General features: G+C 40.4%; 1 protein-coding gene across 1 annotated transcript in view; it reads left to right on the forward strand.

Moving 5' to 3' along the window:
• Positions 1 to 3,631, forward strand: part of NR2C2 (nuclear receptor subfamily 2 group C member 2) — a 324,390-nt gene extending 320,759 nt beyond the window's left edge. The window contains exon 14 of the mRNA XM_085624453.1: positions 1,280 to 3,631. Coding sequence (XP_085480579.1) covers positions 1,280 to 1,454 — 175 coding nt within the window. The 3' untranslated portion in view covers positions 1,455 to 3,631. The remainder of the gene's footprint in view (positions 1 to 1,279) is intronic.
• The last annotated feature ends 15,541 nt before the right edge of the window (positions 3,632 to 19,172 follow it).

A 19,172-nucleotide genomic window follows, 5' to 3' on the forward strand; every position in this document is an offset into this window, starting at 1 on the left:
CAGGCAGATACTGTATCCACCAGAAAAAAGCGTTACCGATGGTAAATAACCTGTTCTTTTAGCCAAAAGAGATTTTAGATTGAGGATCTAGCAGCTACTGCAACGAAAAATGTTTATAAAAAATCATGACAAAATAAAACGGGCACTGACAAAGCCAAAAGACTGGCGGTGAATGCTAGACTTATTGGCTTTGAAAATTGTTTTTAGTTACATTTTAATAATGAAATCTACTAATATGAGCAATAGTACTCACATTTTTTCTGAAGGCAGTAATGGGAAGAGAAGCACCCAAGATATAACTGTATACTTATTACAGGAACATGTGATTGTTGTAACATTGTTTCTACGTTGTAATAGAATAACTGTTACTTCTGTTTTTTTTTTTTAAACTAATGAATTTGCATTTTTATAAAAAATTGTGTAATAAACTGAGTTGGTAGAGAGGTAAAGAACTATATATATGTGGGCATCGTTGTCACCATAATACGCGTATTATGCCTCAATCCAATTCACTGAGTTTGCTCCAGACTTCACCTGATTTCTACTCAGCCAAACCTTTTCATTCTTTCAAGGCTAGGGTGCATTTTTCACCACTATCAGTTCTTTAATATCTAGTTTTTCTGCTACAGTCCAGAAGAGGTACAATGGAGCATAGCCAATGCTAGTCGAGGCTAGGTGGAAGTCAAAACGTTCTGCTCTAGCCAGTGGCTGTGTGTGGATAGGTTAAGCACCTTAATATGTCCAGCAAATTCTAAGTAGCTGCTGGTGTCAGAAATCAGTGTTCTGTGCTTTTTCTTTGACCGACACAAGTGGGCTTGACTGTGGAGCACCGCCAACATGTGTGCTCTCCAGACGGAACATCAATCCACTTTATAACAATTTAGACCCCTCCTATAGCCACGTAACCTGCGTTTAAGCAGGTATCAGCAACAGAGTGGTGCACAAGGATGCACTGCTAAGTTGACATCATGTACATTTTTTATGATCACTTTGTCCATTTACTGCCATTACAAATAGGAACGTAATTGCACTTTCTCTAGTAGAGTTTACTTTTGCTTAGACGAAGCACTCAAATATTAAGTTGAAGGAGACAGGCAACCAGAAAGACTCCTCTGTTCAAGATTATGTTCCTCAAATCGTCTCAGGAAAAAGGACCCACTGCTTTAAGTGTTCTTCCTTTATAACCTTCAGCAACCCCAAAATTTCAAGAACACATGCCAAGAGGGTAGTAAGGACTTTCTAATTGCAACTGTGTTTATCCCATGTCTTTGTCTTGCAGACTCGCTCGGATTCTGGTTCGCCTTCCAGCACTTAGACTCTTGAGCTCAAGTATCACAGAGGAACTTTTTTTTACTGGCCTCATTGGAAATGTCCCCATTGACAGCATAATCCCATACATCCTGAAGATGGAGACTGCAGAGTACAATGGACAAATAACTGGCACAACAGCGTGACCAGCAAGACAGCACTTTTGCGGATCAGTGTGAACTACAGTAGGTGAAACCAGTGGCTATTGGAGCCAGAACGGATGAAAAAGAGCATCGACCTCGGTACATGTACATGATTTCAGTGATATTTTAGTGCCGTCACTTGTTCCTAGTCATCTGTATTCTCAACTATTTATTTCCAGATTTTAACAACAAAAAAACAGAATAAAATCAAAAGGAGACATCCAACCGGGTTCCATTTACGCCACAATATATGGCCAAGACTTCCAATGGTAATGCTGAACGCTCCTGACCAAGTCTTGATATGCTTCATAGTTTTTATTGTTTTTATAACTATTATCAAAGGCAACATAACTGTTTAAAGGAAGTCAGTTTTTTTTATGTTTGAGATTAGTATTAAAGAGTACTAAAAAGTACAGTCTGTATATAACATTTTCAAGGAGGTAATATCTAATTGCCAGGGTGAAAACTGATTTTAGCACTTTCTCAGCACTTTGTGTGTAGAAAATGATGCCATTGACCTCCTGCTTTGAAAGCAGGGCATTAAGCAAAGTGCACGCAGTGGCTTTGGGTCAAATGGTAGTGATTTCTGTGAAAACGTATTAGGGTACAAGCAGACAATCATTTATGCTAAGAAAAAAGATGTCACTGTTTGTAATGTATGTTGTTTGTCTCTAAAGCAGATATTCCCTATTTTTTTACTGTGCTCTACTTGATGAATGATGTCTTTTTTCCAGCGTGACATTGGTAAAATACGAACAGCAAGTTATCAAATGCTACAGCAGTGATGCACTCTAGAAATTGCCTCCACAGTTGGAACGCAGGACATTTTAATGTGCTTTAAGTAAGGAATTTTCATTATTTATCGAGTTTTTGGTATCTCTATCAACAGTTCGCATTCTTCTGGCACTTCAAATTAAGGAGAATATTATGCGTTTTAGTGGGCACATAGATTTCTTCTTTCTTCCTAACTTAGAGTCATGGGTGCTCAAGCAGTACCTGATCCAATATGTCCGACAGAGATGTAATTGTGAAAACGTGCACAGATTTCTGACTCCGTATTGGTCCTGAAATAGCGAAGAATGGTTCTTCTGAGATCTGTCCTTATCAAATCTAGCCACATTGCCTTTGTCACTGACAGAGGTCCACCTGGCAGCCAATGAGGATGCAGGGGATGGGTGCTCACATAGTTTATACATAATCCTGAAGGGGGCGCTAGAAAAATGATTTCAAGTAATATGCTAGTCAAGGTAGTAAGTGTGGTCAGGGACAGTGGTGGTATTTATGGCACTGAAGATAGTGATTTGTCTAGAGGTCCACTCTTTCCCATTGCAGTGGTGCCAGTTTGATACAACCAAGTGGCAGCCTAGTGCTCTTTAGTTGGCGCTGCCCTATGTGACGGTCTACAATAACAGCATCCCTAAATGGCGACTGCCTACAATAACACCGGCCTTACATGTGAGCCCTGCGAATGACACTGTACAACTCACACGTTACAACGCGTGTCATTACAACAAATTTTTTACATCGCAAAATTCATTACAATGCATGTCGTTAGAACGCATGTCGTTAGAACGCATAATCCATTACAACGCAATTACTATTCTAACTCCGCCGGGACGTTACTTTGGGGAATGCGTTGTAATGGATAATGCAATGTAATGTCATGCGTTGTAATGGATTTCGCGTTGTAACACGTGCGTTGTAAACAATGTTTCCCGAGCCCTGCACATCTACTACAGAGTCGTGTTGACAATAGTAGTTCTATCCAAACAACTCGACCGAATGCAAAGATTATCTAGTGTGTCACATCAACTAGATTTCTCCCTATTTCATGAGGTGCCACATCTTAGACTCTTCAGGGCCCTTTTCACATGCTTTGCTCTTGTCTGCTACGTTTATGCAATGGACATTTCAACTTGAAAATAATGAAATGCCACAGGAAGGCTCCCTGCCTTCCTAGACAATTTAACGTACTGTTGCATCATAGTGACAATAATTGTTTATTTTTCTACACTGGTTTAAATGTGTTTTAAATGAACAATGATGCTATCAGCAACAAAATGTGATTTTCTTCTTTTCTCGCGACTGGGTTAGGGGATACATTTACGATTTTTTCCAAAATAAAATGTGGTTTAAGAATGTTACATGAGCAAATAAACAGACCCATGTCTAAAAGAAAAGAATGAGTTATTTCTTAATAAGGTATTATTTGCCTTGGTGCACACAAAGCCATGATACATTTTGTTAAACTTCCTATTACTGGATGGATGGTTTAGCAGCAGACAGCCCAGACATCTAAAGTCTGTAGAGGTGTCATAAGTCATAGCAGGGCAATGTTGGTGTCAAGGTACTTGTTTAGGTTCCATGGAGGTCTTCTTTAGCCTTTCCTTTCAGTTAAAGGCTTTACGTTTAACAGTGCTTTGGTTCGCCGTATATAAACCCTTTTCATTGCCATAGTTTGATTGATATACGTTGTTTTGTATATTTGCTCTGCATCACTGTAGAGCTGACCCTCAACTGAAAGCCCATGCTGTATGTAATTGCTCCTTCTAAACTGTACTCCTGTTTAGTCCCTCTAATCTGTATAAAAGCGAATTGAAAAGGATTGCAGCTAGTTCCGAATGTGGCAACATATCATATCTTAGCCCTCCACTGTCGTCTCAATCTATCCCGAGGCGGAGGTATCTTTATCATGAACGCTGCAGAGATCTACTTTTTAAAAATATTTTCAGTCTTAGGGGCCAATTCCGATCGAGCCAGACCCCTACAGTCCGACCGAGCGAGTACGATGGGCACGTATGCTGTCGGACTCGGTTCGGTCGGACTTCCATAGAAGTCAATGGGAGCCAGTTGTACGACGCGTACATGCGCTACCATTGACTGAATGTGTACGTCTCGAACAAGTTTGCCCCCTACAGTGGGTACGCCCCGGTGCCATCCGCACCGTACATGCCTGTGTTGGGGAGAACCATAGGACTCCCCCCTGTGTCCGAGTGACACTCCGGCTCGCACAGGCTGTCCGATGCGTACATCGTACTGGCTCGGTTGTAAATCGCATCTATTGCACGCCACGGTTAGCTTCCGACCGAGACGTACGGAGCAGTTCGGACCCGGAAACTACTCGGTCGGTAAATCTCAAGTAGCTCGCATCGTACTTGCTCGCTCGTACAGCTGTACGAGTCGGCCGGAAAACACGCGTACGGCTCGTAATTTTTCCGGCCGGATCGCAGTCGGTGCCCTTCCGGCCCGGATCGGAATCGGCCTCTAAATGTAAGCATTCTCAGAATTAGATAACAGCAACAAATAGAAGTTAATTATATGCACTAATGGAACCAAAATCCGCTAACTGGTAGAAATGCTAAAAACAAAATCAGGGTTGAAGACAAATGCATGACATCCTGGGCTGTTAGCATACTGGCGCTAAGAGATGTGTCTTCCTAGGCATACTGATATTATTCTGTCAAGCATCTCACGTCCCATCCCACCCTGATTGGGATTTAGCATCCTTTTCTGCTTTTAGAGACTACTCAGCACTGCTTGCTGGCACCCTAGTCCTTTGTGGCTTGCTGCAGCCCATGCACTAACATAGTGATCCGAGAGAGTTTTCTGTGTTTATTTTGTACTATATCCCTGGTGTGTGCTACTCTCTAATGTGCTGAGGTTGTGTCCCATTAGAAATCATTATGATAGTTTACTCGCGCATATCGACTTGCAAGATGGTGCTGCTCACAGGCACTGCTCTTATTATAAAGCACTTTGTAGAATGAAAGGCAAGCTAACTAAGTACACATGGGGATATGTGTAAAAATATTGTTAGATTCTTACCAATTCACATTTCTAAAATACACATATGTCAAATAGCTTGTCAAATAAATATACTTATTTAAACCACCTTTAAGTAGCTTATACATCTAACCCCTCGCTACCTCACGGTGCACAGACACTCGAAATAAGGTCAAGGTTCCTCCTGCACCCACAGCCTTGGCCTAAAATATCAAATTCTGCACAAAGCAAGACTGGTGAGCTAGAACCTTTAAAGAGTCCGCGTTATGACAGCCATATGGATATATTAGATGAACAATGTCTGAACATAAATTCTTTTGAGGATATTTGATTATAAATTATAACTTTTTTCATCAGTTCTGGGGTGCGGTAGTCTCCTTGAGAGAGATAGGAAAACGGTCATAGATATGTTGAGCTATTCAGTGCTCAAGTAGTGTTGCCGTGTATGTTCAGTCCATCTGTACGGAATTATTGCAAATGGTAAATCCGGAATTTTCATTCAGCCCATTAATTCTGTTGTGGGGAACCTCTTTATGTGTTACAGCAAATGGTCTGTATGGTTTAAATCATTGGCTACAGACTGCTGAAATGTATTATGTGGGCAATGATAATTTCCATAGTATTACTACATGGTATTTTACAGCCTTTTCATTGGCACTGGATAACCTAGATGATACAAGCGGATCATCATGTAAGACGTATGCATAGGTTCCAAAAAATGCTCCCTGGTAATTGCAAATATTTCTCACTGTACTGTACAATACGGAAGGATAGCCATGCTTTTGGAACTGTCTAACAATCTTTGAAGCTACTCTTTGCAAATGGCCTCTTTGCTGTGGGTGTTTTTTATTCTAAGCCCTTGGATGTAAATGGCACTGAATGTAGTTGGCCATGATGAATGACAGTCCAATTTAAATATATGTGAGCATTTGTTGGCTTATTAAACAGATCTGTGTCCATTTCTGTTACCATTTCTGTTTGAGTGGATACTCTTGTGGTACATTTTTCCAGTTTTCTACTTCCTGCATTCCATATTGGAAATATCCTCTATGTATCTTAGACAAACCAGCGATTTGAAGCTGAAAATATAGTCATCTAACATGCCCATGGAGATTGAGTGGTGACAGTTGTCGGCTTTCGATCTCCCTCCTGAAGTAGTGGATGTTGTTCCAGAGATCAAGCATCCTTCTAAGAAAAACTGTTTACGTCGGACTCTGGAATAAGTTTGTGGCCTGGTGTAATTCCCACCATACAGGCCAATTATAGGCAAAGTTGTCACACGTTTCGCTTTTTGTGCTGTATTTAGCTCAGCAATGACTTGCCTTGAGCAGTATTAGAGGTTATTTTTGGGACTTTTGGTAGGGTGACCAGATATTGATGAGCAAAAACTGGGACAGGTCAGACATAAAGGCAGGACTAAAGCCTTTAGTTTTACTCCTGTATCTTGCCTGTCCTGTTTAATGCATAGCATTGTAAGTGTGTGTGTGTATGTATATGTATATATATAAAGGCTGACAGAAATAATGTATATTATACATTTTTTCCACTTACTTAAAGCGTAACCAGTATGGCCTTGCTCCAATATCTAGGGCACATTTGAACTTCAATATTTGTATCGGCAACAAGGTTACTGGAAGAGCTTTCTGAAGTGAAGTGGCCTGATTAGAGAGGCCTTTTCTACTCCTTTTGGTTGTTTCTTTATTGGTGTCTTTTATAAATTGTTTAAAGACCCTGATAATAGGGTTTCCTGCTTTCAATAACACTTTGCCTGACTTGTGTTTTTTTCTGTTACACACCATTTTTTGGTCTAATGTGTTCGTTGGAAGCAAACCAAAAATTCTAATAGAGGCATCTCCCCTCTTCGGTCCCAAGAACCAGACATAAGGAGGTTTAAGGACTTGGCCATATTTATTAACACCTTGTTAAAATTTGTCAGTCACAATCCCCATGTGTAGTTGCTCATACATTACCTTTGGATCATTATTTTCAGACAACACATCACCACCACAAACAATGCTGAACGTATCAACTGTAACACTTATGGACATGGTATCATCTGCACGGGGAGCAGGATACCATAACCGACTCAAGTCACAACCTGAAACCATCCTTCTTTGCTTCCCTTCCCCCTCAAGCAGTAGCAGAACCTGGGGACAAAGAACAGTGGTTCAGCCCTGCCAAAGACCACCCGCCTCCCACACCCTTGTGCCAAAATACCAACTTCTAGTGTTAGAAGTTGCAAAACAGTCAAGCAAACAAAAACTCCTATCCAGTAAAAAACAGAAACCTAATTATTCACTTCAGAAATGTATGTTTCAAATATATAAACTAAGGAAGAAAGGAAGGGTGCACAAATAAAGAAGTGATGGCCCTGAGCTTGGGGAGAAAAGTTATAACGGTCAGTAGGTTACCAAGCTTAAGTAGCTCGAACACTCGCCCCTCATAACCTCCATTCTCAGTTGCTGAAGCTGCTGCTGCAAAAGCTTATCAGTGTTCAAAAGTAGCTAAAAACCTACATTTCCAGCGTAAAGGATGAGGTCAAAGTCCTAAATGATTGCAATGCTCAGACCCCAATAATATATTACGGTTCCAAGCTCCTAGAATGCATTTAAATTAGGCCCGGGCAAAAGTTTATGGTGTAGGAGTAACTCATGTAATTTGGGGAATTTCATGTGACGAGAAATTCACGAAATCGTTCCATTACACCGTGTTGCGTAGTTACACCATTGTTTGTAACAAAAACACCTGTTCACAGCAATTTGGGGTGGTTGGGGGGGTGTGAGTTTGCCCTATTTTCTTTTTTGCACAAAAGGCATCCTTACTTAAAGAAAATTGGTGCAGGGACACATTTTATGCTACAATATAGCACTAAATGACAAATGGCAGGAGGTCCATGCCTACTAAAAGGTGAACTTTAGCATTCCTCTGAAAGAGGCCATTGATCTAGTTTATATTACAAAATGGTACTTGGTTGAATGTATACTCTTTTCAGTGTGTTTTTTTCACAGGCCTGTGTTTACTATGGATAGTTATATGTCCCCTCAGCCTACAAGAAGGTGTACTGTGCATTTGTAGACAGAGCATATTAAAATGCATCATTACCATTTGGATTAAGGGACTGAGGAACCGCACCATTACCATATAAATGCTCTATTGCAGTGTGTCCAATAAATTCCATTAAGAATATAAACTATTACTATTGGCTGTTTCCGCAGCATTATTCTAGGAATATTCAACCTTTACCTTATTAGTGACATTAATGCCAAATTGTAGTGTCCAATTCCCAGCGTTAGTGTAAGAATGCTCCACTCAACTGTCAAACCCAATAGTTACTCTGGGAATGCTCCATTGTACAGTCAAAGCCTTATTGTTACTCTAAGAATGTTCCACTTTAGTGTAAAATCCCCAACATGTCCCTAGCATTGTCCTATAGTACTGTCAAATTCCTGTTTTACCTCATAAATGAGTATCTTTAGTTACAAATCTACAGGTTTACTCTAGTGCCAAATCCACACCGGTTCTCTAGGAATGCTACACTGGTGTGTCAAAGCTTAATTTCTCCAGGAATGCCATCTACTAGTGTTTAAAGTCCCAGCGTTAATCTGGAAGTTCAACAATACGGTGTTTCATATTTATACTGTTCCCACCATTCTCATTGGATACATAACTGAAATGTGGAGAAGTGAGTCTATAGTATTGTTTGGCACCAAATGCTAAACTACCCTTAATAGGTATTTTTGTTTGATAAATGCATAAACTGGCACAGTGTCTTTTATAGCGCTTTAGGGGAGTACTTCCTTAACCACTCTGGTCTTAGATTTGTATGGAAGGAGTTTGATGGTGTATGGCCTGACATGGAGTAGGCTCAAACACTCCAAGGTTTTGAATTTACCCTTTTATTTAGGTAGGTAAGGTGAATATTTGGCGAATTTCATTAAAGAGTCCGTGTAGACGAGTGGGTTGTTTTCTGCTTGAATCTTCTGTTTCCAATGCAGCTCTGAAAGGGGATAATTTCAGTGCTTTAAAAGTAGTATAATTGTTGCATAATCCAGGTCTATAGAAGAAACTGGTGTAACAACATAGGGGGAAAATGACACTTTAAATGCAGGATAACTGACTGTTTGATAATTAGGAGGACTTTGGGTATCTCTCCAATCAATGTTTGCATTTTACCCCTGTATCGCACTTAATATGGTATTTATCACTGGAAAACAATGGAAAAGTAAAATTTATTTTCACAGCTTAGCCTTTGAATCTGTTGCGAAGATTTCAAATGGTTGGTGTCTCTAGAATTGTAATGTTTTGTAGGTGCATCTAGACTTGCAATGTATGCCCTAATACGAAAATGAACATCCTCTTTATAGCACTTACTTCATATAGCAATTCATACTAGCACGTTAGACTGCTTCTCGCCATCCTTATTGATATAGATAGAGGAACCGAAATACAACTTACGCTTCCTAGCAGAGTTGACTGCAATGTATTCAAAATATATTTGTTTTGCAACAGGAACTACCATTTTTATACAAGAGAAATTATGTAGGGGAATTAATTCGTAGTCAGTGGGCTCCATCAAGAACAGTTAAACTATGGTTGGTAATGTTTCACCATGGAGACACCATGAATAATCGTTATTCGTTCAAGACCATAGAAAGTGGGGATAGTTTTTTTAAGAACTCCAGTTGTCCTATAATAAACTCCAAATGTTTCATAATGGGCATTAAAAGCTGAGTACTTGGTGCATGTAATGCTTTTATCCACAAATAGAGGGAATGCGGATGTGAGAAATCAAGGCTTTTAAAAATACCGGTTGTTTTAGCATGTTAAATTACTTTATCGGACAAATACATTTCACAATTTGTTTGCCTTTAGTTGCTTTGTAGAATATAGTTTTTCTTGGTGTGCAGGGGTAGCCATTACGTTGCGATCCATTAAAATGTAATGATGGTATGAATGTCTTTTATGTCACCAGGTATCATTAGAGAGATAAGAAAAGATACATCATTTTAGGACCCTCAAATGTTATTTAAACAATTGTTTCAGAGCCATGAAAATTGAGTAGGGAAACGTTATCATTCCTCTTGTGTGTATTATACAAAATGATTCAAAAATCCATCTGTCCCACTTCACCATGCCTTTCTACAGGTAATGGAATTAAATGAGTGTGTTTTTGAGTAATTTAGAGAGAAGCTGTGAGAAAAGTGGATTATTAGTTGGGGTGACTGTCGGACCTCACCAAGTAATAATGTCACTATTCCGTGTCAGGTTAGTTAGGTTTCCCTAAATCAAACTTAGCTCAGTCCTTAGAAGCAGAGGCATAGTGGTCAGGCATAATTAGGAAAATAGTTTTAGGCATTATTTAGTACCAAACCAGTCAATAAGTAAGAAACACAACCCAATAACAACCCAAATCCAATTTATAGAAATGGAGTATATTTTTATACTCAATTAGACACGAAATCAACAAAAATCTGATAGAGAACCAGAGTGGAAGCTTTTCATAACTCAATGCTTTTCACTTCAAAAAGTGTGTAAAAGTTTTCAAAACTTTCTAAATCACTATGTTTCTATTAGCGGTGGTCTATGAGCCGCAAACTCGAGGGCCCAGAGCAAAATTAAAGTTTCAGGTTGACCGCAATGGAAACCAGGGTTGGATGTGAGCGCTGGGTTAAACCCGGTAAAGATTTAACTTTTGCTCTTAGAAATTTATCTGGTTCTTCTTTTCGTCAATGGTGAGTTTGACAGGGTCCTTTGCAGCTTGAGTCCAGCCTTGTGTTTGATGTAGGCAGATCGGCAAATTCCAGGGGTTTGATGCAATACTCTGTTTGCAGCGACTTTTGAGGCTACCTATAAGCCAGCTAGTAGCGATAGTCTATGCGCTTTGGACTCTGGACTCAGAAACCATTATTTATGGCGGCTTTAATTTAGCAAGTTGCAATTCTGTGTCGAGAGAGTACGCTCCAGCACCAGCCAAGGGTCCAGGACCTGAGAGGGTCTCTTGGGGGCAAGAACTAGATCTCTTGGGCTACACCAACAGAATGCAGAGTGAGTCCAGTGCGAACTGATCAGCTGGGCTCTTTGCAGGTGCAGGATTTCTTTCACTTTTGTGTCACTGAAGCTTAACAGGGAGTTAGCAAGCTAACATTTAAAGTCCACTCAAGGCTTCTTGGCATGAGTCCTTGGGGTCTCTTTCCATGGGTTCAACGGGGGAGCAGCCCTTCTCTTTTTGATGTCCTCTCACAGCTATGTAGGTGTAACAGGTGGATTCTTCCTTAGTACAGCCTTTCGTTCTGAGTTCCACAGGTTCAAAAGGTGCAGTCCTTCCTCTGTTCTTTCCGACCCCAGTGGTGTTGTGAGGCTGGATGCCAGCAGAGGCACTTGTATGCCAATTTTGAGTTTGCGGTTGGGCAAGACTCCGAAGCCAATGGGGCTATAATTCCCACAGGGCAACTCTACCCACGTTTACTTAGTTTCCTGTGGGGTTGGCACTAAATATTCCTACAGTGTCTCTGCCCAAATCGAAGATTTCGTGAAACTTCCTGCCTGGGACAGAGCCATGGGTCTACCCTTGAGGTGTGTCTAGTATAATTAGCCACCCCTCCAGGGCGACCAGTTCTGCAATGGGTTTTGCCCATCAAGAAGACATGCCAGTCTACCTAGCTACACAAAGGAGCGAGCAAGCTAACGTGTGACTCATATTTGCCTCTCAGAGGAGGTAGCCCCTTTGAAGTTGGGCCATCTGTGGCCACTGCCCCAGGGTTTTGTCTGGCAGGAGGATTTCACACCTCCTCTCTCCAGCAGGCCCTTTGTTCCCCTTCCTTGGAGCACTAAACACCTCTTAGCAGAAGAGCAGCAGGCTGTGTCTGTTGGCACCTGCTGTAGTCAACCATAAATTGCTTACAGACGTTTTGGACAAGAGGGGGAGGGGTGTGATCATACCAACAGAGGCACTTTATTATAGCAGCCATTTGGGGAAATAGTTTTTTGCACTAGCCATTGGAATAGGGGGCTCTCCTGCTGTTCCAGCTAAGCATGAAAAACTGACTTAGGCCACAGATTGCCCTTCTTGAAAAGTTACATTACTCCAGCATTTGATGCAAAGACATTGTCTCAAGAAATGTATTTGTTGCTAATGGTATGTAGAACCGAGTTTTGGGCAGGTGTGGGTAGAGCTCATGAAGATTCACACCGCGGAATTCCACTGAGTTACGAGAAAACTCCACACGATTCTGCAGAGGTCTGAGAGCAGGCATAAATCAGCACATCGTGCTGATTTTTTTTTTTTAACGCTGGGAGCTTCTTCCGCACTGCAAAACCAGCGTGAATGGCAACACTTGGCGTGCCAAAAGGCGCTGCTTCTTTGTTGCTGCTCGAGTAGATTTTCTACTAGAACAGTAGCTTTCTCACCGCGAACGTACATGACCACCTTCGTTGTGAAAATCTCGCTGGGTGGCCTCCTAGCGTCCAAAAATGGCGCTAGGGGATGCCAATTATCGGTTACCGTTGGTGAAGGGGCGCACAAGAAAAACTCTGCCATGAACTCCGCCGGCAGTGCATAATTTATATCCCACCCCTAGTTTTGGGACAAAAGATAAGATTAAGCTGTGCTGTACCTTATGGGGCATTTGTTATAATTGGATACTGCATTGTTGCAGCTAAGCAGCTACATTGTACAAGGACTTTTCTCCAGACTAAAGTGCCTCTGTGAGGGTGCCAGTGTCTGGAGTACATGTAAACAAATACAATAATGAAAGATTGTGAATTAATAAAACAGTATTCTAACTGTTTTAGCTTTCTTCATCTAAGGTTGTGGCTGCAGTTCAGGAAAATGTCTAATCAATAAAATGAATTCAGTCACTTTTCCCAAGCTGCCACTCTAAACCAGTACTCAATAAGTCAGTTATCAGTATTTGGCTCTGCGTCATTTGTCCTCCATTTCACACTTGCAAAATGTAACAGGCTACCCTGTAGGGAAAGAGATATGATGTGACTGTCCTTAGCATACTGGTAGCAGTGCATGCCACTGATCCCAAAGGTTCCAAGATGCTTAACTTTAGCACCAAACATGAGCATTACTACCCATATGCCATGTATATGGCTATTATGAGGCTTCTAACAGCACTTGCCACCAATATAAGCAACCCACACATCCATCAGTACACATTAGACGGTAGACCTCTGAAGGATCCAACTCATCTGAAAGGCCATATGTGGCCTGATTTAGTGTTTGGTGGGCTGGTTACTCTATCACAAATATGATGGATATCCTGTCTGATTTATTACAAGTGCATTATATCCTATGACAGAGTAACCTGTCTACCAAACTGTAACTCAAGCCTATAGTCTGCTAGCATAGGACTCCCACCAGCACTTACCGCTAAGCTGTTATTCAGAAATGTCCAAGAGACAACATCTTGCACATCTAAAAACACTTTTTAGGTCAGTCATATAGAGCACTAGCACAGGGCCCTTGCATCACTTGCGATCAAGTTGCACCACACCCAAATGTCCAACAGAACACCTCACTGCATACAGTAACAGAGCCAACTTTCACATCCTCAAGCATGGATATAACACCCTGAGCTCAGGTTCTGATAGTTGGTGACTTACAAAAGCTTCAGTTCGCATCAATTAGAATAAATTGCTTCATTAGGTGAGGGGGGGGGGGGGGTTCTTTCTTATGTGTGTTCCTGGATAAGACAGACAGATACTCATATATAGTGCACCTGCCATATTACAAGTTCTAACATGAAAGTTGTTGGGCCTTGCTTTGGGCAGTGATGCGCATTTGTTAGAAGGTTTGTGATCTTCTGACAACCTCAGTGAATTAAAAGGACAAGGACAGTATTGTTACTGCAGTTAGGTCATTATACCACCTATTCCCCAGTGACATGCAGGAAGACAGTGTGGCAGATGGCCACAGAGATGCAGGATAAGCAACTACCAAGTACAATAGAAAGTATTTTTTTAAAGGAACAGACTTTCCCTGTAAAGGTCTCTTTCAGCCTCCTGCCATAAAAGATTAGCACATGACCAACCGTTGCACTTAGATATTCCTCAGCTATGTCACCAAAGGTGACATTTTCGTTATCTGTTTCTCACAAGAGCCTCTCTAAGGTCCATTTTACTAAAGGCATTTCAGCAAACAACATTGAACATGCCCTTCATTTCAACACGAAATAAAAAATATTGAACACGGTCTTCATTTCAACCCGAACTGCGGCTCTCTGAACTGTGAAATGTTGAAGAATATATATTTTGATTTGTACTTCTTACACATTTTAGTCAAATATAATATTTTACTTTTATTGTGGCGTTATAGGATGCAAATCCTGCTTTGAAATGAATGCTGGCAGTTGTCCCAGAATCCCTATGTTGGTTGATTCATATTGTAAATCAGTGTTCTGTCTTTGTTTTTAGTTGATAATTGCAAGTAGTAACAACAGACCTTTTTAAACAGGGTGAATCTTTGTAAAATCCGTCTCTTACCTCCATTTCTTCTAGGACACAATAATGTCCTTATTTCCGTTTCAGTAAACCCTTTTCAAGCCTGTGTTTATGCCATCAAAATGTAAAGGTTCAAAACCTACGAAAATGATGTTATGTTCTTACTGCTTTATTTTCTGATGTCTGCTTTGTATCTGTAACGACATTTAAAAAAGAGATGCCTGCATGTTCTTTTTTTAATAAGAATTTTATATCTAATCAATGCCTTCATTCATGAAGAGGAATTTGCATTGTTGTTTGTTGTATATAGAGTATTGCAGTGCATGAACTAGCTTATGCATTTTATTAAATGCTGTTTAAATGTGACATTAGAATGTTGTGGCTTAATATTACTACCTAAAGAACGTTTATACTATTAAAGTGGATTTAAATTCTAATTGTGTGATGCTGTTTGTGGATTTCTTATGATTGTCAATCTGTTTTGCTCTTTGAGAAAAGAAAGTTACTTATATTTGAGTTTACTTGAGTTGAGCTTGTCTCAAAGCTGCAAGTTGATTTTTGTCTGTACTGCCAAGCACAATAGACAGGAATACATAAAATATTTGGCTCAGTTCAATTGAAAATTGAAAAGCCTATCATCCAAATACATTTTGGAAAGGTCAACACCCACGGAATTTGATAATATGTGACTTCAGTTTATTGTACATGCATTCCTTATTCATAATGTACAATCTTTTCGAAAAGATTAGTACCAGTACAATATTTGCTTACATTTACATGCCCAAAAACATTAAGCTTTGCAACTAAAAGTGAATGTTATACCTTCATGTTATACCCACAAGCCTCCTGCTAAAAGAATACAATGCAAATAAGCATGCTTGTATTGACATGCCACACAAGATGACAAAAATCTGTGACAGGGTTCAGTGCATTTTGAATACAAATTATATTCTCAACTATTGAAATGTGGTATTTCTGTGTATTTTGGCCTGGGGACGCCTAGTACCCATGAAACCCTAATAATTCCTGAAATTTTTAAAAGGAAGAAACTAAGGTGAATCCTTCACTGTGTTGACTGCAATGCTCATATAGCGGCCTGGTCACAAACTGCACTTTGTAGAAAATGTTGTGGGACTTCAATTGTACTATTCAGTATTACAAAATGGTATTCACAAATCAACCTACCTTGTCTCTGCAGAGATCTCCACCCCAATTCTGGAGTTCGCTCACACATACACCTATGTTTTTGAAGTAAATGTGGGTGGGACAAGGGGGAGTGGCTGGAAAAGGGAGAATACTTACTACAAATTGTACAGGGTTTAGGAACGAGTAAGGAGAGTTTAAGGAAAGGTTTAGACAAGGACAAACAACAACCCACAAAAGAGTAAGCCCATTGCTATTTACAATCTGTACTGTTATAGTTACTAGAGACAACAAGCATTGGCATAGCCAATAGGTCTCGCCTTTGGGACCTTATACGTGTTTAGCCATGCAACAGTTCATGTTGTTGCACCAAGGATATTGTGCTGCATAACTAAATACTTATAAGGTCCCAAAAGCGAGACCTATTGCCTATGCCAATGCTTGTTTTCTTGGCCTCATCTCTATTTCTTTGCAGCACATCCTCTCAAATGCAAGCTAGCCTGTCAATGTTTTTTTTAACCGAAGCTTTGTTTGCCATCTACAATACCTCAAGATAAATAAAAAAGCTGTGAAGTTCAAGAAGTGCAAAGATTTACATTATCGTGGATCACAGTTTGTCAAACTTATAGATTCTGTCTTCGGGTGTTGCACTGCTTGTTCCACTTGACAACTCCATTTCAATTAAGTAGAGGGGCAGGAAAAATGTGGGGCCATTAAATGTTCCATACAACAAGGATGTTTACTCTGATATAGTTAGTTGTTTAAAACATCCTTATCTCTAAATCTAACAGCAGACTGAGAGGGTTGTTACTTTCTCCTTTCCTGTAGATAGCCATTCTCCCCCGAGTAAAAACAGAACGAGATGATATGAGACAGACCACCGACAGTAGTGCTAAAAGGACAATGCCCCTCTCCTATCAAATTCCACATGAAACTACCAGCCCCATTAACCCTTGACCCTTTCCCTACAAAAACAATTTGATACGAGTGTTTGGCAGAAACACTGTACATGAAGTCCAACCTAGGCAGTTTACTAACGATGACAGTGCCATATATCGTCCACTCTTTTCAATTAGATTTTTCCCTTCGGGTGGATTAGCCAAAGTTAAATACTTGTTGAAATTCCTTCCTAACACACTGCACAATGTGGCATTTCAGAACCCAAAAGGGACCATGACACAAGCATTGGTGTTAAAGGGGCCAGTGAAAAAATATGGCTCCTGAGAACCTATATAATTCCAGCACAACCATTTGGTTCTAATGGACAAACACCTATAGAAGATTACATCCGTGAGAAATTCAATACATTATCAAAAATATTAATAACAACTAAGCAGTGAAATGTATTTTCCAGGGTGAATACAGTTGGGACAAAGCACTTTAACAAATAAAAACAGGTAGTTCTCAAAATTAAGGTGTAAAGGTCCCCACGCGTAGGATTCACTTCAAAGGACTTTCATAAGATTCTGACTGCGTCTATTACCTGTTCGATAACTCAAGAATACTCAAGCCTGAGCTGTTGTCAACACGGGGTGAGGGAAGAGATGAGGAGCAGGTCTACCCGGTGGAAAGGTGGGTGCGGTGGCTGGGACAGCATAGTCTATCACAGGAAAAAGCGAGCAAATTGAACCCCCAAGCGACCACTTACAGCCCTCATGGCGGCCTCGGTGGTGGCGCTGGCCCGGGGTGGGTTGTAGAAGTAGATCAGTCAGCCTGGACACAGAAGTGGCACTCTGCAGCGACGGTGGTGGGTGGGACCTAGCCCGGAGCAAGGGGTGCTTGGAAGGCTGTAACTGAGGAGGATGCAGGAGGTGACGCGACGGTGACGCACTTAAAGGCCGCTTGGCTCTCGACGATGGATCGCCGCGCATATGTCAGCGATGAGTTGGAGTCCTGCTGTTACAATAAAGTCGTCGAATAATTTTCTCATCAGCACAGAGGCCGTCTTTTCGCATCACAAAGGCGTTGCAGCTGTTCCAGGCCCGGGCGCCGTCCAGCTATGCCCCTACCACCTCTAATTCAAATAATTAAAAAAATACTAGCATAACTTCCTTCAAAAGAAGCCCAAAAAGGCATATCCTACCAAAAGAAGCCCAACCACGAAAACGGAAAAAAAAGACTGATTATTTAAAGCGAGCGCGTGCGGCAGCAGGGGGGAGGGGAGAGAGGAGGGGGCCTACGTGATTCACCCACGGGAGTGAGCATCTGGCGCCGCGATAATTGATAACATATGGCGCCAGCCGCTCGCTCCCACAAGTAAATCGCTAGACGTGCACGCGTTGCCATTGAAGGCAATGGAACAAGGGCTCGTTTTTGGCTGAAAAGCCGAAGCGATTGCAAAAGGTCTTTTTGCCTATGCAGCGCATGCGCGCTGCGTAGGAGAGACCTAAAACGGACCCAGAATCGTTGTAAATGTACTTCAGCTCAAACCTGGAGAATGTCCAGTACCACATATAGCCAATCACTGGAATTGAATCACCCTTCCATAGAAAATTATGGAGGGAGGGACTTAAAATAAAACCCCATATTAAATAAAGGTAAGATGAATTAACTTATTTCAACTTTAAAACAATATATACATTTTATTTAATGGCACAAAAAAACTGTATTATTAAAGATACTAAATAATATATGTAATTAAAAATAAATATTTTTAGATGTGTAATAAACCTTTTTAAATGTAAAAATAAATCTAAATTTAATTTTTAATACACAATAAATAAAAGTTAACATTTTACTGCAAGTGGGATCTTTTGAATAATTATTCAGAAAAATAATTATATATTCAATAAATCTGATAACATAATAAAAATGTATGCAATGTTGATATAATAGTGCTGTAACTTTTTATTTTATTTGTTCTGTTTAAAAGAGATATCATTATTTGATTTATTATTTGACATTGCCATTTTTTCACTAAACGATTTTAAAACGTAATACACTTTTTTACCTTTTCCTAAATTTACTATTGTGATCGGTCTGGCCCATAGCAGAGACCGACACCTATTTGTGAAAAGTTACTAGTATTAGTATAAATTTGGCTTGCCCCCCTGTTTTCAAGAGGTGAGGGCATGTAAGCCTACACTTTTTAATATATTTACACCCGGAAATTGTGAATGTGAAAAGCCAAATGTAGTAAAGTTACTACACAGTGTAAATGTACCTGTGACTATATCTACACATGTAAATGTACCTTTGTGAATAGGGCCCATTATGATTTCATATGCATAATGCCTTAATATCCATAATGCTGTAAAACATAATTTTTTCTTCCAAGGGAGCCTCATCAATAATAAGCATTGAATACCCCCCCCCCCCCCCCCTTCCCCGACATGCAGGTATCCTGGA

This window comes from Triturus cristatus, chromosome 9 (genome assembly GCF_964204655.1).
Source record: "Triturus cristatus chromosome 9, aTriCri1.1, whole genome shotgun sequence".
In the NCBI taxonomy this organism is placed as follows: domain Eukaryota; kingdom Metazoa; phylum Chordata; class Amphibia; order Caudata; family Salamandridae; genus Triturus; species Triturus cristatus.